The sequence below is a fragment of the Eutrigla gurnardus genome (genome assembly GCF_963514095.1).
Source record: "Eutrigla gurnardus genome assembly, chromosome: 2".
NCBI lineage: Eukaryota > Metazoa > Chordata > Actinopteri > Perciformes > Triglidae > Eutrigla > Eutrigla gurnardus.
In genome coordinates this window covers 7,083,180-7,101,968 of record NC_139916.1, presented here as the reverse complement: position 1 = coordinate 7,101,968, position 18,789 = coordinate 7,083,180, and the positions used below count along the sequence as shown (strand labels likewise).

The 18,789-nt window shown below is 43.6% G+C and overlaps 1 protein-coding gene across 1 annotated transcript in view; it reads right to left on the bottom strand.

Moving 5' to 3' along the window:
- sema3fa (sema domain, immunoglobulin domain (Ig), short basic domain, secreted, (semaphorin) 3Fa) overlaps nt 1-18,789 on the bottom strand; it is a 45,600-nt gene that overhangs the window by 3,031 nt on the left and 23,780 nt on the right. The window contains exons 3-16 of the mRNA XM_084020730.1: nt 16,338-16,498; nt 16,192-16,254; nt 14,041-14,160; nt 12,594-12,683; nt 11,440-11,533; nt 10,028-10,147; nt 8,603-8,742; nt 7,299-7,413; nt 2,875-2,944; nt 1,525-1,669; nt 1,140-1,362; nt 856-944; nt 683-724; nt 3-160 (exon numbers count right to left, since the gene is read on the bottom strand). Of these exons, the coding sequence (XP_083876856.1) occupies nt 3-160; nt 683-724; nt 856-944; nt 1,140-1,362; nt 1,525-1,669; nt 2,875-2,944; nt 7,299-7,413; nt 8,603-8,742; nt 10,028-10,147; nt 11,440-11,533; nt 12,594-12,683; nt 14,041-14,160; nt 16,192-16,254; nt 16,338-16,498 (1,630 nt within the window). The remainder of the gene's footprint in view (nt 1-2; nt 161-682; nt 725-855; nt 945-1,139; nt 1,363-1,524; nt 1,670-2,874; nt 2,945-7,298; nt 7,414-8,602; nt 8,743-10,027; nt 10,148-11,439; nt 11,534-12,593; nt 12,684-14,040; nt 14,161-16,191; nt 16,255-16,337; nt 16,499-18,789) is intronic.

Here is an 18,789-nt window from a genome sequence, read left to right as displayed (position 1 = left end):
ACCTCTTCTGTGAGGATGAGTATCTGGAACAGGATTTGCCGTCCCAGGCGCAGTACGGGTCTCTGGCCAGACAGCAGTCAGCGCAGACCTCCCCGTACACATCACAGCGATGGAGAGCCAGGTGGGTCACGCCCAAGACCGAGCCCACGTACAGTTGTTGCTGTTTAAAAAGGAACAAAAAACAGGCGTATATAAAATAATCCAACATACACAGTATGGATAATATTTGATTATACGGCAATTTCTTGATGATTTTCTAGAAAGATTTAAAAGGAACAAACTACGTGTTTTGAAAAAAAGAAAATACACACATTTTTAAAGAATTATTAGTGACTGTTTTCTTAGGGAATTTCCTTCAAAGAACTAAAGTCTATGTTTTAATTTAGTGCATCATTGGAAACATCATCCATGCTATATGTCCAGCATGGTTTCCTTTTGATAAATTCCACATTTTTGTCAGATGACATATGCTAAGACAAGAGCATAACGTCAATAATAAACTGTATTTGAACACTGTCTATTTTTCATTAAAAAAAGCACCAAATGAGGAACTTCTCTAGGAATTTACAGTTCTGAATTATTATTCTCATTAGAATGAATTATATACAAGTTTTCTCAGATGTCTTATTGATCTTTACTTTTCCTTTTAGCATTTGGTCGAAGCCACTTTAAATCAACGTACCCGTTTTGATGAAATCTTCATGGTGGTTATTGGTGTGGGAACCTGCAGAGACACAGTTAACAACTTTAAATGAGCAGACAAGTAAAATTCAGTATATTCTTTTTCAGATAACAAACACAATGTGCAGATAGAGGAGAGGGACGGACGACAGACAGAGGAAATAGAAGACTGACCCGGAAGACCTCAACTTCCTCCAAGACCAGCTCCTCTGTCTGCAAGTCATCTCTAGGCAGGACAATCACTTTCTGGACCGTCCCCCGATCTGGAAAACATAGGAAAGAACTTCATCCCTGTTGATGGCTTGAGCCTGACCTTCACTCACTCCATCCACCACTGAATAGAAGTGACTACTTTGAGATCACCCTAAAATCTAATTTATGATAAAGAGGGTACTTGTGTGTGAATCTGCCAGGAAAGCTCGAGGACTAATTTAATCTAAAGGGCTTGGATCACTGACCTGTGCCGAGGAAAAGCACCTCGTAGCTCCCGTCAGCTGCTGTCACTTGGTCCACTGCAATCGTGGTGAACTCGTAGTCCACGTTGGTTCTGACCACCAGGGGGCGCTTGTGTACTGGGTATATGGCATTGTGCATGGTGGGGTGGTTCCTCATGAAGTTGATCACCTCATCCGGGTAATCCTTTGTGGATTTCATGTTGGGGGTGAAAGTGCCTCCAGGACACTGTTGATAAAAACAAACAAAAAAATAGATCCAGCTGTGAAACGTGCAATTTAACAAATTCCTTCAGCAGCAAAAACATGTCTGTTGTTGTTGTGTTTTTTTATAAGGAGGATGAGTAATAGGCGGATGCTTAGTCACGGCTGTTTATTGTTTGTAACTCACAGTGCCAGGTCGTGGGTAGGGGATCTTCCCAGTGTACGCCACCCACTGGTAGTTGGGCCCCTCCTTGTGGGCAAAAGGCCCGTTGAACACCATGCGGATGTCAGCCATGGAGTAGACGCACACCGCTGAGCCTTTAAACACAGCTCTGGATGGAGAACAAAAAACAAGAAGGGATGAAAACACAGAGAGCAGCGAGAGGACACGGATAAACTCTCTCTGTGAGATCATTACGACGGCTGCTCTCTCTTCTAGAATCTACTTCCTTCCCACGTACTCAGTCGGCCGCTTGCAGGGACGCCATGAAACGTCGTGACGCACAAAACGCGCTCTCACCCGGAGTCAAGCTGTCTGACACACTGACATACAAACACCCACGTACTGCAGAGAACGGCCCGGGCACCGGCGCTGCCGTGCGGTGGGTGTAGCGTGTTTGGAGCTCCTGTCATGGGCCTCTATCATTAGCACCCGATGTGTATTTAATCAACGGGGATTAAAACCTGCCTGATCCTTCAGGGGAGGATGTAAACAATAACGGTATTTGTTTCTCAAATACCGTTAATCAAGGCGTGTTTATTATGACTCGGCGTGCACCTCTCCCTCTTGTGTGCAGGCAGAATGTCTGTTTACATGTCTGGTAGGTTCCCTTCAATCGCTAGGCTGCGTGGAACCAGGAAGTACAGGCTCGGGCGGCCTGTTTGGTCTTTGCAGCCTCACTTTGACAGACAATACGCAACACAGCACAGAGAGACACAGAGAGACAGGCAGAGAGACAGACGGAGAGACAGACGGAGAGAGAGGAACAGACAGAGAGACAGACAGACAGAGAGAGACACAGAGAGACAGACGGAGAGACAGACAGAAAGAGAGGGACAGACAGAGAGACACAGAGAGAGTGGGACAGACAGAGAGACAGACGGAGAGAGTGGGACAGACAGAGAGAGTGGAAAAGACAGAGAGACAGACAGAGAGAGTGGGACAGACAGAGACAGAGAGAGTGGGACAGACAGACAGAGAGAGAGAGACAGAGAGAGAGAGACAGAGAGAGTGAGAGAGACAGACAGAGAGAGTGGGACAGACAGAGACAGACAGAGAGAGTGGGACAGACAGAGACAGACAGAGAGTGGGACAGACAGACAGAGAGAGAGACAGAGAGAGAGAGACAGAGAGAGTGGGAGAGACAGACAGAGAGAGTGGGACAGACAGAGACAGACAGAGAGTGGGACAGACAGAGACAGACAGAGAGACAGACAGAGAGAGACGACACCTTCAGACTGATGGAAAATGAAGAGAAACTGCAAGAAGAAATCGTAACACACCTTCCTTCAAACTGCAAACACACACGACACTCACCCTGAAACCGAGAAGACGCCATAGATGACGGGATTCTTGTTGTCTTGAGTTGGCTGGATGTAAACATCCCCTAAAAGACAAACACATCATTGATAGTCATTAGTCACAGTGACAACCAAGAACAGCCGAGGTGGGAGAAGTGTTCAGTACATTCATCATAATGTTCAATTACAAGTAAAATATATATGTATTCAAAAGTTTACTCAAATAATGCCTGTTGAGTCACTAGGACCAAGTTATAGCGTGTTTGTTTGGATATCTGCTAAAGAAACCAAATGAAGATCTTCGGGATGGTAACTTTAATAATACATAATTATTATCAGCACAATTTACTTCAAGTAAGAAAATGTATAAGTATTCATTCTGCCTGTGACACATATATTACTATATATGACATTCGTGTTGATACTGATGAATCGGTGCAGTTGCAGGAAGATGATTTGAAGCTACATTTAAATACTTTTCAGTTAGGTGGTTTAGTCCAGAGGTTCCCGACCTCCAGGTAACTTTTTAATGTAAAATCAAAATAACTAGAAACCACAGCCAGCAAATGTAGTGGCATAATAATCTGAATATAGCCCATTTAAATGCAGTAAAGCAGGAGAATAAAGAAGCAGAAAATGGAAATACAAGTAAATTGTATTGAATTAATTGAGTAAATATTCGTTACACTGCACAAAAGCAATCAAGCAATCGTGATGGGTAACATTATTTTACATATTGACTAAATGTTATTTTGTCTGGTATCAAATCATCCCAAGGCTTATTAGTTCCCAGATTCCACCTGGTTCCAACCCAAAGTAATTCTAACATATGGAGACTTTTTTTTCAGGGGGGATTGCGGTTACCAGAGTCCTGAATCCAAAACTCTTCCAAAGCTGAAACTACAGACCTTGAGTCTCAGCAGGGAATATAAGTGAAACAGAGATATCTGGTGATACGTGACTTTAATAGGAGCCATATGCATCTAATGACTGTGGGGGTGAGGCAGTTGTGAACCCCATGTATCCTACTTGATGGCTTAATGAGAGAAAAGTGCAAGGAAAAACAACAAGGAAGAAAACTGGAATACATTTCAAGTCGTCGGGTTGAGTAGAATAACACTTCGCCTGATGTTGAACACACAGATCCATTTAATGCTGGGCATCAACGGAGCACAGATCACTTGTTTTAAATGGCCTTGAACAGAGAAGGACCACCTCTACTAGTGTTTGGAAAAGACTTATTATATTTCATTGTCATCTGTGGAGCAAGACGTTAATCTGCCATACTACAGAATGTAGAGCTTCTTCTCTCAATAGAGAATCAATGATGACGATTACTTCAACAGAATTGAGGATGAAACACCTGATTTGATAATCTAGGCTTTTATCTAGCGGCACAAAACAAACAAGCTTAAATCCACAAAGCTTGTGTAAAAACATACGCCATGATGTTGCAAAATCAACAAACTCTTGACGATCACGAAGTTGAAATAATTTCAGAAAAAGACCTTCAATGTATGAAAACAGCAGGTAACAGGGCTGCATGGTAAAAAATGTACTTTAAATAAGTAAATTCATAACCCATCCGACGGCAGTTTGACAGACTGCAGAACGAGCGCCCCGAAAGAGAAGATAAATAAATCAGCCAGAGAACTAGAACAAGATGCGTCATTGAAACTTCTTGTTTCTGATGTGTCGGATCAGAAAGAGTCTTTGAGGCGCTCTGAACGTCACATTAGCAGAGAAACGTCTCCGACGACTGGAAGCAGAGAAAGAACGCACAGCGGGGGGAATAAAGGTGTTGGTTTTTTTGGGATATGTAAAAAACAAGAGTTGTCTTTATGACTCACTCTGGGATTGTGTCTGGAAACTTTTAAATGACTACATATGATATAACTCCTCGATGCCTGAAGGATGCTCCTTAAATAGGTTGTTGAATAATTACAATCTAATGTCTTCATACCAGATCAGGGGATTTGTAGACAATAGTGACAAAAAAAAACATGTTTCCCTCGATAATAACTAGGGGTGAGTATTGGCAAGAACCTCACAATACGATACGTATCACGATACTTTGGTCACGATACGATACGTATCACGATACTTTGGTCACGATACGATATGTATCACGATACTTTGGTCACGATACGATACATATCACGATACTTTGGTCACGATACGATACATATCACAATACTTTGGTCACGATACGATATGTATCACGATACTTTGGTCACGATACATATCACGATATTTTGGTAATGATACGATACATAGCACGATATTCTGATATTATTGATCAGAGCACAAATTGAGTCAAAACTATTTCAAAACAGCCTCTCCATTTTATTAATTCCCATGAAATTCACTGGAATAAATATTGAAAATAAACATGAATCTTTGTTTTTTTTAAATCGATCTTTGGAGTTCAAAAATCGATATTGTATTGGGCAGCAAAGTATTGCGATATATTGCCGTATCGATATTTTTACCCACCCCAAATAATAACATCTCAGAAAAGGCAATAACATTTTTTCTGGCAGACATTTTCATCTCGAGTCTGCATCTTCTCCCCGGCTTCCTCTTCTGTTCTGCAGCCGTGACTGCGCCTCACCGTCTGAACCGACTCGGCTCGCTCCCCCGAGTCCTCGAACAACCACTCCGAAGCCTCCATCAGGACCAGCAGAGACAGAATACATTTCTACCAGACTGTCTGGGGTTTGTGGGAGGACTGACCATGGAGCTACGGGACGTAGCGCTGCCCCACAGGACTCTCGATGACCTCACCGCGAGAGCACATCTGCCGCCGAGACTACAAATGACCTGCTGTGCTGCGGATAGACGACTAAAAAGTATTTTTCCTCTCACCGACGCTGAGTGCTCCTAATGCAGAACATACATTTGCTCCTCGCAAAAGCCTCATCGCAGCGGGAGTAACAGATGCTACTCTACATTTAGCTCATTGCTGTGCATGATGCAGTCAGCGGGTGAATTATTTAATACTGTCACAATATGTGGGCACAACTGGAATAAAGGAAAATGAATGCATGTGACCATCAGGCGAGGTCTAAGCAGGTTTCTAAGGTTTGTGGTAGGTTTAGAGTGCTTTCCTGAAGGAAGCAATTCAGATTGTGGGTACGATGGATGGGATGGGTTTCTATGTCAAGAGCTTCACTACATGCATCTGTGGTTTTCACTACAGTTTTACTTTCCATGTTAACCCGTCTTGACTGTTTCCCTTAACATTTGACAGCCAAGTGTCCGTGTGTAGAGACACTACGCTTTCCACCAGAATATTCTGGTTCACCCCAAAGTCATTAAGCTGCCTCCAGTGCCACAGATTCCCATGACATGCATGGAAAAAAGGTCAAATTTCCCAGAAAAGTGCATTGTAGTTATTATAGTACTCCGAGGCTCTGTGCACTTTTTATTTTGTGCAGTTTCTTTAAACACTTGACTCACAGAAAACTTTACATTATCCATTTGAGTTGAACTTGAAATCATCTTTTCAGCTGGATTTAGGGAAAATTTTAAATCACTGAAATTAGTGAGAGCACATTTTTTCTACTAAAATTGAGCAAAAAAACTGGTGGTATGAGCAGCAAATCTTTCTCTGCTTTCCAGTCATTATAATTCCGAGGATACTACAAATCCCTGGTTAATCCTGTCAGTCATGTGAATGACGGACAGGCGGTCCACGGGGGTGGGACTGATCCCGGCTGCTTTTTACTATGATTACTCTGCATGCGTGTGCGTATTTGCTTTTCAATCTCTCGTGATTTTATCATTTCTTTTCGTATAAATTCTCTGAAAACCACTTTAATGGTGCTTGAAAGCGGAGCGATCACAGACTTACAGTAAAAGGCGTCACCTCTCACGATGTTACATACAACAGAGGAGTCACGTCCAAGTTCAAAGGAATACACATGTCAAGCTTAACATGTATGAGTCGGTGATTCCTTAATCTAAAGCTGCAGCTGGGATCCTTCCCCGCATCGCCGTCCGTAAGCAGACACAAGCTACTGTAAACGCAGGTTTGCTTGCTTGCTTCCGACGCCGTGGCAAAATGTGAGCAGACGCTAATGCTGAAGGCCTTAAAACTGTAACATCATGGTGAAGGTATGAGGAGAACTCTGCCAATGAGGAAGCTGTTGAGTCCGTCGCCTGGAGAGTCTCCTTTTGTATTGTAGCGACACGGTCACTTTCCATTCATTTCATGCTTCACATCCAACTGTAATGTGATCTGTGAAATGTATTTAAAGATATTTGCTTTTGAAGTTTACATATAGATCAGAAACTCTGACTAAAATGATGGACATGTGGTGCTTGTGGGACACATCTGGTGAGAGGATGGGCTGCCTAAATGTCCGGAAGATGAAAGAAAGCAGCGCGGATGCTCTGACAGGCTCGACGATGGGAGGGGAGGAGACAACAACTCACTCAGTTCATCAAAGTGCGTCTCGACGCCGTCGGCTCCGGGCACCGAGCAGATGAGTCGAGCCTTCAGGAACGTGCTCCACTTGTTGACCAGACAGCAGTGTCCGCCGTCGTCGTTCTGCAGGGAGAAGAAGACAGGAGTCATCCAGACACGTCTGACCCACAGCTGTTTGAAACAACCGGCCAAAACTAACGCCACCCGGTCTGTTGACATTGGGCCCGCATGAATAAAAGATCAGCTCTGTGTTTCGGCTCAGACCCATCTGCACAGGAGTCGGCCAGATTCAGAGTCGACGGGAAATGATTCATGGGCTGGAAGTCAAGACGTTATACAGGAGGCCACATGACGTGCTGGGAGACATTTTTTTATCCACTGAATGGTGGTTTAACACATTCTAGAAACAAATAGAAAAGTTTATTATTATTAGTCAGTAATACTTCATTGGCTGGTTGGATGGCGATGGTATTTTATATGCACATTCTAGGTGAAACCGTCTCATTTTAATGATCCCTCCACTTTCCTCCTGGCAGCAGCAGCAGGTGGACGTTTGTGGTATGTAGATAAATACCAGCTGTCAGGTGGATTACCATGAAATGTTCCTTAAAAGGATCAATTTGAATGACTTTGGTGATCCTCTAGTGCTTTTTTTCCTCCCCTTTCTTCTTTTTTGACGCGAGCCAATCAGCTGCGTTCGTTAAAAATGCTGCGAGGTTGTGCAGGAGATGCATGTGTGTCTGTTTGAGCTTCAGAGCTTCAGAGCTTCAGAACAACGTTTTATTTCTCTGACTCACTGCGTTGCCCTCTTCAATCACTCTAAAGCTCGCTCTACAATCGCTTCTCTCTCTCTCAGGCCAAATTTGAATACTGTGAGTTTCCAAACAACCACCCAAAAAACATAAAAACATTAAAAACCCACTAATCATTCTAGCATCATTATCAGGTAAAAAGATAAATATCTCTATTTCCCCCAATACTTTGGCCACTGCGTCATTATTTGTCTTCAGTGAAAAACAAATCACTCCGGGGTCATAAATCATCAGTGAGTAAACACATGCATGTATATGAATATATACAGATGTGGACTGAAGTAAACTCTTAGCTTTTGAGGCAGAGATTTTGTTGCCTGGTAATTGGCGTGTGTTGCTCTTTCATGCTCAGCAATTACTGATGATCATGAAACTGTCTTCATGGGCCCCTGAGAGACTAAGAACCAGGCTACAGACTATAACTAACCATTACGGAGACATTGAAACCTTTCAGTCGGGATGGTCAGCGTGAGATTTGCCGAACCGCCGTGATAACTCACCAGGCAGATCCGGCCGATCCGGGACTGGGTCATGGGACTCTGGCCCATCTCGGAGGCTTTCTCGCGGAAGAAGAAGTAGAGCTTGTCATCATTCTTCTCAGCGCTGTCTGGGATGAGGTGTGCGTGGACAAATGTGGGATCTGTAGGAAAAAAAAATCAAGAGAGAGCGAGAGAGAGAGAAAATCAGACAAGCTATGATGTGATGAGCCCCAGCTGAGGCTTTGGTGTTAATATTAGACGTGTCAAGCATTTAAAACAGACAAGAGCTGTGTATGTCAACCTCAGCTTTTATCACATTTTATTCCACCTCAAAACTCAATAAGATAGGATTTTTTTTACATGCTTCCAGTGTGAACTTTACTATTAAAACTAATTCTTAAGCGGAGCTTCAAGAAAATGTGAGACATTAGCAAAGTGAGTCATACATATGAAATGCATATCCTCTAAGTCTTAATGGTTTTACATGATTTCTTTGCTGGGCTAATTCAGCTAAACTTTGATGGATGACCCTTAAGGAAAATACTGTGAGACGGGTTCCATGGTCGAGAACTTGAGGTCGTATCCATAACAAGTTCCCGGTTTATATTTGAGCGTCTTCGGCTCAAACACTCTCACTAACATGATGACAGTGAACGTGTCACAGAGAAACTGGACGAAGCGGAGGTCTATTGTTACTGCTGTAACCTAAATAATAGTAGCCTGCAGCCCAGAATAGCACTTTAACTGTCTGGACCCCGACCTTTTTATTTCTTCCCAGAGACAATGCTTAATGTGGCTACACACTACGCTCCCACTGGCTGACTTACTGGGTCACCGCTGGGTACCCCCCCCCCCCCCCCCCCCCACCGTGAATGGCCGGGGTCCCAAATGAGGACAAACCAAAACCAGGAGGAGGGGGGGGGTAACCAGGAACCATGTTATTGGGGGAGGGGAAATATCCGAGGGGATTCCAGATTCCACATGGCTGATTAGCGGGACTCAGGTGTCCCGATTCCGTGTGCCACTACCAGGGACTGTTGTCAGGGCAACGGGGTCAGAGGGAAAAATCCGGGAGCCAGCAACACCGAGGGAGGCAGCGATTGATTTGGCAAAAATCAACCGAAAGCTCTCAACCAGCATTTATAACGGCGTGACAATCACGGTTCATTAGAGAGCCGAGGTTAGTCGACATTCGATCATTTCCACCCTGCTGCCACGTTACTGACCTAGTGGCCAGGCGACGCAGGCACGCAGTCAACAATTACAGAGCGCATTTTTATGTTTCCGAGAGGCTCTCGTTGCTAAAGTGGCCAGCTAGAAGCGGGAGCCGGCATGAGACATTACAGCAGTGCAAGGAATGGGAGAATAAATTAAAAAGGGGCCTGGAAAGAGATGAGTGAAAGAGATGATGCTGGCTGCAGAACAAGCTGTCAGCAGAGACATTACCGTTTAACCATCTGGAGTTGTACTGATCTGTCCTCATGGCTGTCTGCTTCCCCAGCGTACGGAAGATAGCTGAGTCTGTTCCCATGAAATCGATGTAGACTCCCGAATACAGCTCTCCATCTGTCGGGCACAGGGGACGGAGGGAAGGGGTGAAGTCACGACAGATGAAAACGCTCGGGTCACACTAACCAGCGTGTAGCGTCATTAAACCGTGGTATCATCACCTCCGGGTTTGCACGTACAGCAGCTGTGATTAAACTTTCTTAAAAACCACGCTTCAGTGCCTGAACGCATCCTGCTTTGAGAATCTCAGGGAACGCCGTCCCGTAGTGTCAGAAATGTCACGTCTGGGTTGAAGACGTTGACCTCTAATCGTGTTGCAATCACACTTATAAACACTCATTAGGCCAATCAGTGTAATTCTAAAGGACAGCTGGATTTACACAATTTTCATCGTGTCTCGACATCTGACTGGATGAATCAACGTCCTTTTCCATGCGTGAAAAAAACAAGGGTGAAACTTCAACTGAAGTGGGATTGAAAGGAGGCAAGTCACAAGTGGGAGGAAGAGGAGTAAACATGAAAAACAAGTCCTGAGGACGAAACCAGGGGAATCCCAACTTCCTCCGCTGTCTCACTGTGGTTTCTACAAGTCACAGCTTCGTTCAGGTCAGCTGGGATTAAGCTGACACAGCGTTAGAAAACAAAACCTTTACTCCATCCATCACACACACACACTCACATACATTTACACACACACACACACACTGACTTTGTCACACACACACACACACACACAGACACACAGGTCGCTGACAGAGCCATGCGTGACCACCTGTAAGCTGCTGACAACAAAAGACCACCCACCGTCTGACAAAACACAAACATAAAACTAAAACTGTACTAGAGCGAAAATTATTATAATACCAAATAATATGTATTTATATAATATATAATATTTTAACCAGATGATATTATCGTCTGGCTGCAGCTTCCTCCGTCTCATATGACTGTAAAGTGACTGTCTTTAGGTTTTTTTTCTTCAAAGTTAATTTTCATTTCATGTACAAAACAAATAATTAATGGAGAAAATAATGTGCAGATAAAATGATACCTTACATTGGTGCATTACATACACTGTAATGCACAATAAGGATCAGAGGAGCACATTACCCTCGGGGCAGCGACTGTAGATCTGATTTTAAGTGAACGCTACCAAAAACTGAAAGGCGATATTTAAATCCAATCATTCAGAGTGTAAACCCACATGAAGTCTGTGAAACTATCATTTCGAGGCATGCACAGACTAAAAACCAATGACATTACAGAACTTCTTCATTTTCCCAAAGACAGTTATTTAAAGCTGCCTGTACACGTTGTGTGAAGGGAAAAAATAACAAGCAGGGACTTACTGATCAAAGCAGAGACGCTGTTCAGTTTGGGGTCATAAGGGCATTTTCCTTTCCCAGAATCCACTTTACCAGGTTCAAGTCGGAAAATGTATTCCTATAAAAGGGGAAAGAATTTGGGAAAAACATAATTAATAATTGCCTTGTTTTCATTTCTGATTTGATGACAGAGTTATTGTGTTTAAGGTATTTCTTGTGTGTGTGTGTGTGTGTGTGTGTGAGAGAGAGTGGGCGGGGGGGGGGGGGGGATTATTTGATTGCCACATGTACAAGGCACTTTGAAGTATACTTAGATGTTAAAAGCAGTTTTAAACATTGGATCTGCTGAGGGGAACAAAAAAAAGCCAGTTATCTGTGAGATGGAGAGGTGGAGGGAAAAAATCCTAAGAGCAATTCAAAAACTCATCCACCATGCTTCTGATGTTAGTGGCTCCAACAAGAATTCATTATTCCACAGAGCAAGAGGACATCTCCAACATCTGTGTCAACACTGAGGTTTGCGTCTACATGAGGTTTGTCGGGTATTTCAAAGCTGGCTGATGTCTGACAGGTAGGAAATATGTAAGGGAACGCAGCATAATGCCAAAGCCTCATTTGTTTGACCTCTTCTTGGATATTTTCATTTTCCAGTAACAAGATAAAGTGTGAAGGTGAAAACTATCATTTGGAATAAAAAAAACAAACAATAAATCAACCTCTAAGGTGATAACTGACTCAGTCAACACAGTCGTTCTGTTATTATAGTTGACTTTCTGCATTAAAAGAACATTCATTTTCATGGCTATATGAGCATACTTGATATTTTGTTTGGAAATGATATACGGTAACATAATTTATAATGTATAAAGAGTTTAAAACTGTTGCTAAAATCACAGTCAAAAACAAAAATATTTCATGTGATAACTAATTAGTTCCAAAATGGGGAGAACATGTGTGAGAATCTCATATAGAAAACGTTCTCAGAGCCTGTTGGACAAAAGCATGTTATTAACAAAAATAAATATATATTCACGTTAATAATTAAAATCTTGATGTTTCAAGACCCGTGAAAGACTTTTTGGATAGCTGTACTATCCCTACTAGTCCAACCGAGACTGAAAAAGGAGTCCAGGTGGGCACCAAACTTAAGAGCCTTTACAAAAATCTCTTCAGCCCACCTTGGCCTCCAAAGGCTCTGATGTAGTGCTGAAGTCTGCTGCCCGACTTGTTCTCCCTCCAGCTTGGGGTGCCTGTAGGTAGTGGGACCCCTAAAACAGAGACATGGCACAGTTGGGCCATCTGATTACGAGATTTGAAAGCCCAGAACAAAAGTGTATTTCACTTGATGACCAGGAAATAAACAGAAGCGGGAAAATAGTGAAAAGTGCAAAAATGATGGGCCGGAAAAAAACAAGTTGACTCCAAGAAGAATTCTTAAAAATAAAAAAAATGTCCAAGTGGTCAAAGTAAAGTGAAGAAAGCCTGGTGGGTGACATTTATGATTTAGTAACCATGTTGGATTAGACTCAACGTCAAGCAAACACAGCTGCAGACTCCATGCATAAACCATGCAGTGCCAGAAAAGAAAAGGGGGAAAAAAGGAAAAATGCAACCACTGAAACAAATGCATCACATTTATAAAGCGAGGATAGAACAAATTAAAATAAATACATGAATATAGATTGTAAACGACAAGACTGAATCACACTCCTGAATTAAACAATTAGGACTGGTTTTTTTAACGCGTCGGTTTTTCACGATGAACGACAGGTCGACGCCGTTAAAAACACTTGCTGTCGAGGGGAAATGTTGAGTTAACCGCGGAATGAAGGCGTCTGAAGCCCTCCGCCCGAGCATTTCAGAACAATCGGTTTCCGTTTACATCGAAAAAATCTTTACAGTGTGAAGCAACATAGCATTTGGGGCCTGAGGGAGAAGCTGAATGACAAGAGGCCGGACTGACCTTTACATTGAAATCTGAACCCTCCATTTGAACGGTGAGACTAAACAGGCAAAGTGTGTGTGGACTGTTAGCCGGGCCGGCAGCTGCTGCAGCTCCGCCTGGATGGAGGGAGGGAGGGAGGTTGGGAGGGAGGCAGGGAGGGAGGTTGGGAGGCAGGGTGAGGCTACAAGGCTGGTGATGGATGAGAGTCCCCATCAGTAATGATGGCCTTTCAGAGGCTCTCAGCCAGACAGACAGGCCAAAGGCTCTGCTGTGTATAAACAGGTGAGGGTGGGGGGGAGGGTTAAGCGAAATGGTATTTGCTATAGATATACTGTCAACATGCTATTCCCAGCGGTTAAGAAAGGATTGGGGTCTCAGCAATCTCTAAGCAGTAGCAGTTCTGTTCCTCCCCAACAGCGATTCTAGGATAATAGAGATCTAGATAGAACCGTGAGCTCTTTCTTTGAGTCTTCCAGACCGTGAAACTGCAACAAAAATCGATGAAAAAGCAAGAGGCCGCAAATGATGGAGGAGAAGCAGAAGGCCGTGAAAAACCCGGAGGAGCAACAGCGTGAGGGCGATTCCCCCCCTGACTCGAGACTGATTGACAGGTTCTTAAAAGAAGCCGAGAGCGAAGGTCAAAGTGTCTCGGCGGCAGCGCCGCGTGCGTCTTGGGTTACCTGTGACCTGCGTCCTCGGTCCACGTAGGTGCAGACGGGGTTGTACGCGCCCGTCCCGCACACGTACAGGTGGGTCCGGTTCCACGGCTCAATCAGACGGATAAAGTTCCCACATTCTCCCTGTCGGAGGGCAAAAAAAACAAAAAACGGGATGAGAGATTTGGTTAAAGAATGACTGATTATGAAAATACAATGGAGGGGAAAAATGGTTGTATAATATATAACGTCCCGCTGATGGTTAATAACCGCTCTGCCTGGCGTAAAAACCATCACATCTATCTTTTCCGCTGTTGGCTGCCTTGTGTTTGGCAGCTCTGCTCCCTGGCTCTCTGCGCCGGCCCGGCCTGGGCTTCACATCAGACCACGCTGCCAGAGGGGGAAATGTTTCCAAACAGCGTATAACAGGACGGCAGAAAGCAGTGCATCTCAGCTGTGGAGGGTGTTTGCTACGGGGGCCGAGGGAAGATGCAAATCAATGTTCCGTCAGACTTGAAAAAAACGTTTTGGCCAAAGAATACTGTCGAGTGGAAATTGTGCTTTTTTTTTTTTTTTTTTTAAGATTCTAAAATACAATTTATCAGAAGAGACATCCTTGGTGTGCGCGTCTCTAAAATCTCAACATTGATGTGGTTTGTAGTGCTTTTTAATGATCTTAGTGGTTAGAATGCAGACGATGACAACACTTTCTTTTTGGAGTGCAAAACAAAAGAGGCGAAAAAACCGCTCTGTGCTTTCTAATCTCTGTTTGTCCAACCAGCTGTTCCCCGTCTCAATCCACCCAAACCAAAACTCTCAGTACGGAAATGCACAGGCCGATGATATCTGTTCAGATTTGTCCATCATGTCGGCTGCTAGTGACAGCTGGCGAAAAAGAAAGGATGTACTAAGCATAAAAAAAAACAGGATTGTATGCAGGATAGAGGGGGGGGTGGAGCCATTTTTGGCAAGTCTTAGCGACGCGACAGATGCACGAGTCAAAGGTTTGAGAGGAAGTGTGTATGTGTGTGTGTACGCATGTGGGCCTGTGTGTGTGATTCCCCCCCACAGAGAGCACAGTGGGGATGATTGCCTTTGACCTCCTGCCTGAACCAACATCCCCACCGGATTGCTTTTGAATTGTCATCATCTGTCATTCCCTAAAGAGCCCGTTTTCCAAAATGTCTCCCGCTCAACAATGATATTTCCTATTTTAGTGATGAAATTTCAAATCTGAATCACACACGCACTCAGCCGGCCGACGTAGCCAGAGGCTGTGAGAGGCGGGGGTCACCAAACACGCATAAATGAACAGCAGCTCTCCACCAGCAGGGGAGAGCCGGGTTATTAGCCCAACATGGGGGAGACGAGTGTGTTCCGAGGGGGGGGGGATCGGCTTTTTTTATATGAATTTCAATGATGAGTTTCCTTGTGTGTGTGTGTGTGTGTGTGTGTGGGTGTTGGGGGGGGGGGACCGGTAGTGGCTGCGTTTGAACGTCTGAATCGTATTAACACTTCACACGGGCCCTCTGGCTTCCAGCGGCTGCATCATTCTGCCTGCCTGGACAACAAAAGGTTCAAAATAATCACTGTGCAAAACCACGGAAAATTAGATTATGGTAAAAACACTAATAAGAAAATATGTACGACGATTCATGTGCGGCGCTGGAATACGTCTTGAACTCTTGACGGGGGGACGACTGAATGTCACACGCCAGAGTTTCCTGCCAAAGCTTAATTGGCTGCAGCTGTATGCAATCAGCAATCAGGGATGCAACGCTGAATAAGAGCTTCACGGCAAGTCACAGCTTTTAATACGTCCTCCACTGACCCAACGTTCATGGCAGCAACACGAAAAAACACGTTATTTTTATGGTATCACCAGATAAAGTGATGCTTAAATGTGGAGCAGGTGGTTTACAGCTGGGCTTCTATCAGCTGGAGCGTTGGGGGTTTACGGATTGCTTGATAAGACAAAATATTGAGGAAATCCCCAGTGCAGGACTTTACAATAGAGCTGCAACACTTTGGTTGCTTTAGTGTTCATTAATATGTCTATTATGCTCGCTGAAAAAAGAACAGATAGAAGAAACAGGAACCAGGAAATGTTTGGCATTTAAAATATAGGTAATGAATGACTAATAAACGAACTGCTTGAGCGATTTGAATACTTACATTGGTGTCTTTCCCTGAGAGGACACATTCAGTCTTCCTCTGGGGGACAACAGGCCAGTGGATCTGAGGGGGAGAGAGATGAAGAAGCGGGTTAGATGGAAACCTGTCCTCGGCCAGCGTTATTCTCCGAGTGGGACAGTTCTTACTATGAGCGGCTCCTTGTTGATGTCGTGCAGGTCCAGAGAGAGGATATAATCTTTGCTGCCCACATACATGCGGTCGTGGTCCTCATCCATGCGAAGGATCCGATAGTCGGTCGAGTTCAGCAAAAAGGAAAAGTGGTGAGCCGTGCCTGTAGACTTTAACTCTGCAAGAAGAAGAGTGGGGAGATGCATTTCAAAAAATGTTTGTTTTTCTCCCATCAAGCTGTGTCTATAATACTGTAGTAGAAAAACACAAACCACAGACGTGGTTACGAGAGAAATGTGTAGGCTGAGGATTTTTTTTTTTTGCAATTCCCCAGGGATGCCCCTTGGTTTGGTCATTTCATTCCTTCTGTATTTGGGTGATCTATCTATGTAAATCCAAACCACACATGCAAAAGCTGATGTCACAATGTATGCTAATGGCACGCCAAATCTTCCCTTCGCACGGCCCTAAATTAATTTACAGAAGCCGTTCTTTATATTCCCCCCTCCGATACTAAAATTACATCCTGCCATTATGGGCTTATGGACAGGCTAAATCCGGTTATGGGAGGTCTGTAAAAAAAAGCAAGGAGGCATACAGAGAATCTCACGAGAGTCGGAGCTGAATGACAACAGACAAACCATAAATCACTCACTGATGTATGGCAGCATTGCGGCGTCAAGAAAACGCTAAATGGCTATTCATTTTAACCTGTGCATCAAATAACATGACTTCCATTAAAAAAAGAAAAAATCTAAATAGCAGATAATGTTCAGGGCCTGGAAGTCTGACCAATTCCATCTAGCCATGATGGGGGCAAAGGTCTTGGTGAATGAATAATGATATTGCTGCAGCAGAGAAGTTGCCGCCCACCACTCCCAGTCTTCATCTCACACTGTATCATAACAGATCGCCTCATTCTTTTCAATATTCTGGTGTAAAATCTCTCAAACGGCCTGCATGCTGCTCAGGGCAGATTGGGATTGTGGGTGAGCGTGAGTTTAGGTTTCACTCGGGTTGTGCGGGGAGATAAGTGGAGATCTGGTGTACGGAAAGCAGCCTTTTCTCCCGGTCCTCCCATTACCTCCCGAGCTGTTAAGAGAATCCGATAGGAGGTCTCTCTTTCTCTTGCTCCCTTTCAAAACTACACTTGGGGAAAGTGGAGCTCGAGAAAGTTGAGCCGGTACTTGCGGCGTTCTATTTGCAGAGGAAAAACTAGATAGAGGACCTGTTCATGTTCCACTTCAATGGGAGCAGACAAACGGCCCTACTGTTCTCCTCAGCCAAGTCGGAGACTCCCTTAAACAGCTTATCTTGACCAGGAGGAAGCAGAATGCCTCGTTACGTTGCTGGAAAATCAAAAAATGATGCTCTCCACCTGCACAGGACATTTTGAAATACCGACATGAATCCTCTGCCAGAAAGCTTCTCAGCTGCTGGCGCTCTCCGCTCCTTCAGGAACTGTGAAATGCTGCCGTCACGCTGCGACATCCCAACATGCAGTGGGGTGGATAAGACAGGAAATAGGAATAGACATGGTTGTCACCCATGTAACTCTCATAAGTTGTCTCCAAACACACATTTAATACGCTTTAATTCTTCTTCCCACTGTCATAGACGAAGAAATCGCAATGAACTTCACGGAGGTTGCATTGGCTTTCATTATGATGCGTTCAAACTATTCAGGAAACATTTGGATTAAATTAAAAGGTAAATTAAATTTGATGTGTTCAAATCTAATCTTGTAAAATTCAGCTTTGGGCAAGAAACTTACTAAAAATACAATTGTTTCAGCTTTGAGAAGCTTATATATAATTACTACTAATGCAGAGATTATTTTTAATCAAACCAAATATTTCAACAAGGTTTTCCCAATCATTTTAATGATCTGTTTTTATGCAAATCACCACTGTAGATCACAATAACAAAAAAACTAAAAAATTACATTCAGAATTTGTGACTGCTTTCACCGACTTCTTTTTGTTGATTGTTGGACTCATTTTATATAAAAAGTTGGTGAAAAAAAAGGTGAGTCTGGGGAGAGGCCGTCAATTCTGAGGGGGAAAGTCGGAAACTGCAAAAATCTGTATCGGCACATCAGAAAAAAAATAATCGGGAAAAAAAAATTACGATTGGTGAATCCTAATCCAATGTGGATTTATTGGTGTTGTTGATGGATTTAGATTCAAATATTTCAGTATTTGAGTTCTACATATTGTTTTAAATGCATAGTGACCGCATCTACTGGTAGAAACCGATATATGCAATTGATTTATATTCTGTAACGTTAGCATGAAAGCATGGTGAGATGAACAAGCTAACTGTGGCTAGCCAACTAGTCCACAAGTAGGAACATGTTGACCTTGTGACAAGTAGTTGAATAGCATTTACTGCTGCTGCTAAATCAAGTCGGTGGCGATGCAATGTACCAAAGCAATCAAAAACAGTGTTTGCCTATATTGTTGCCAC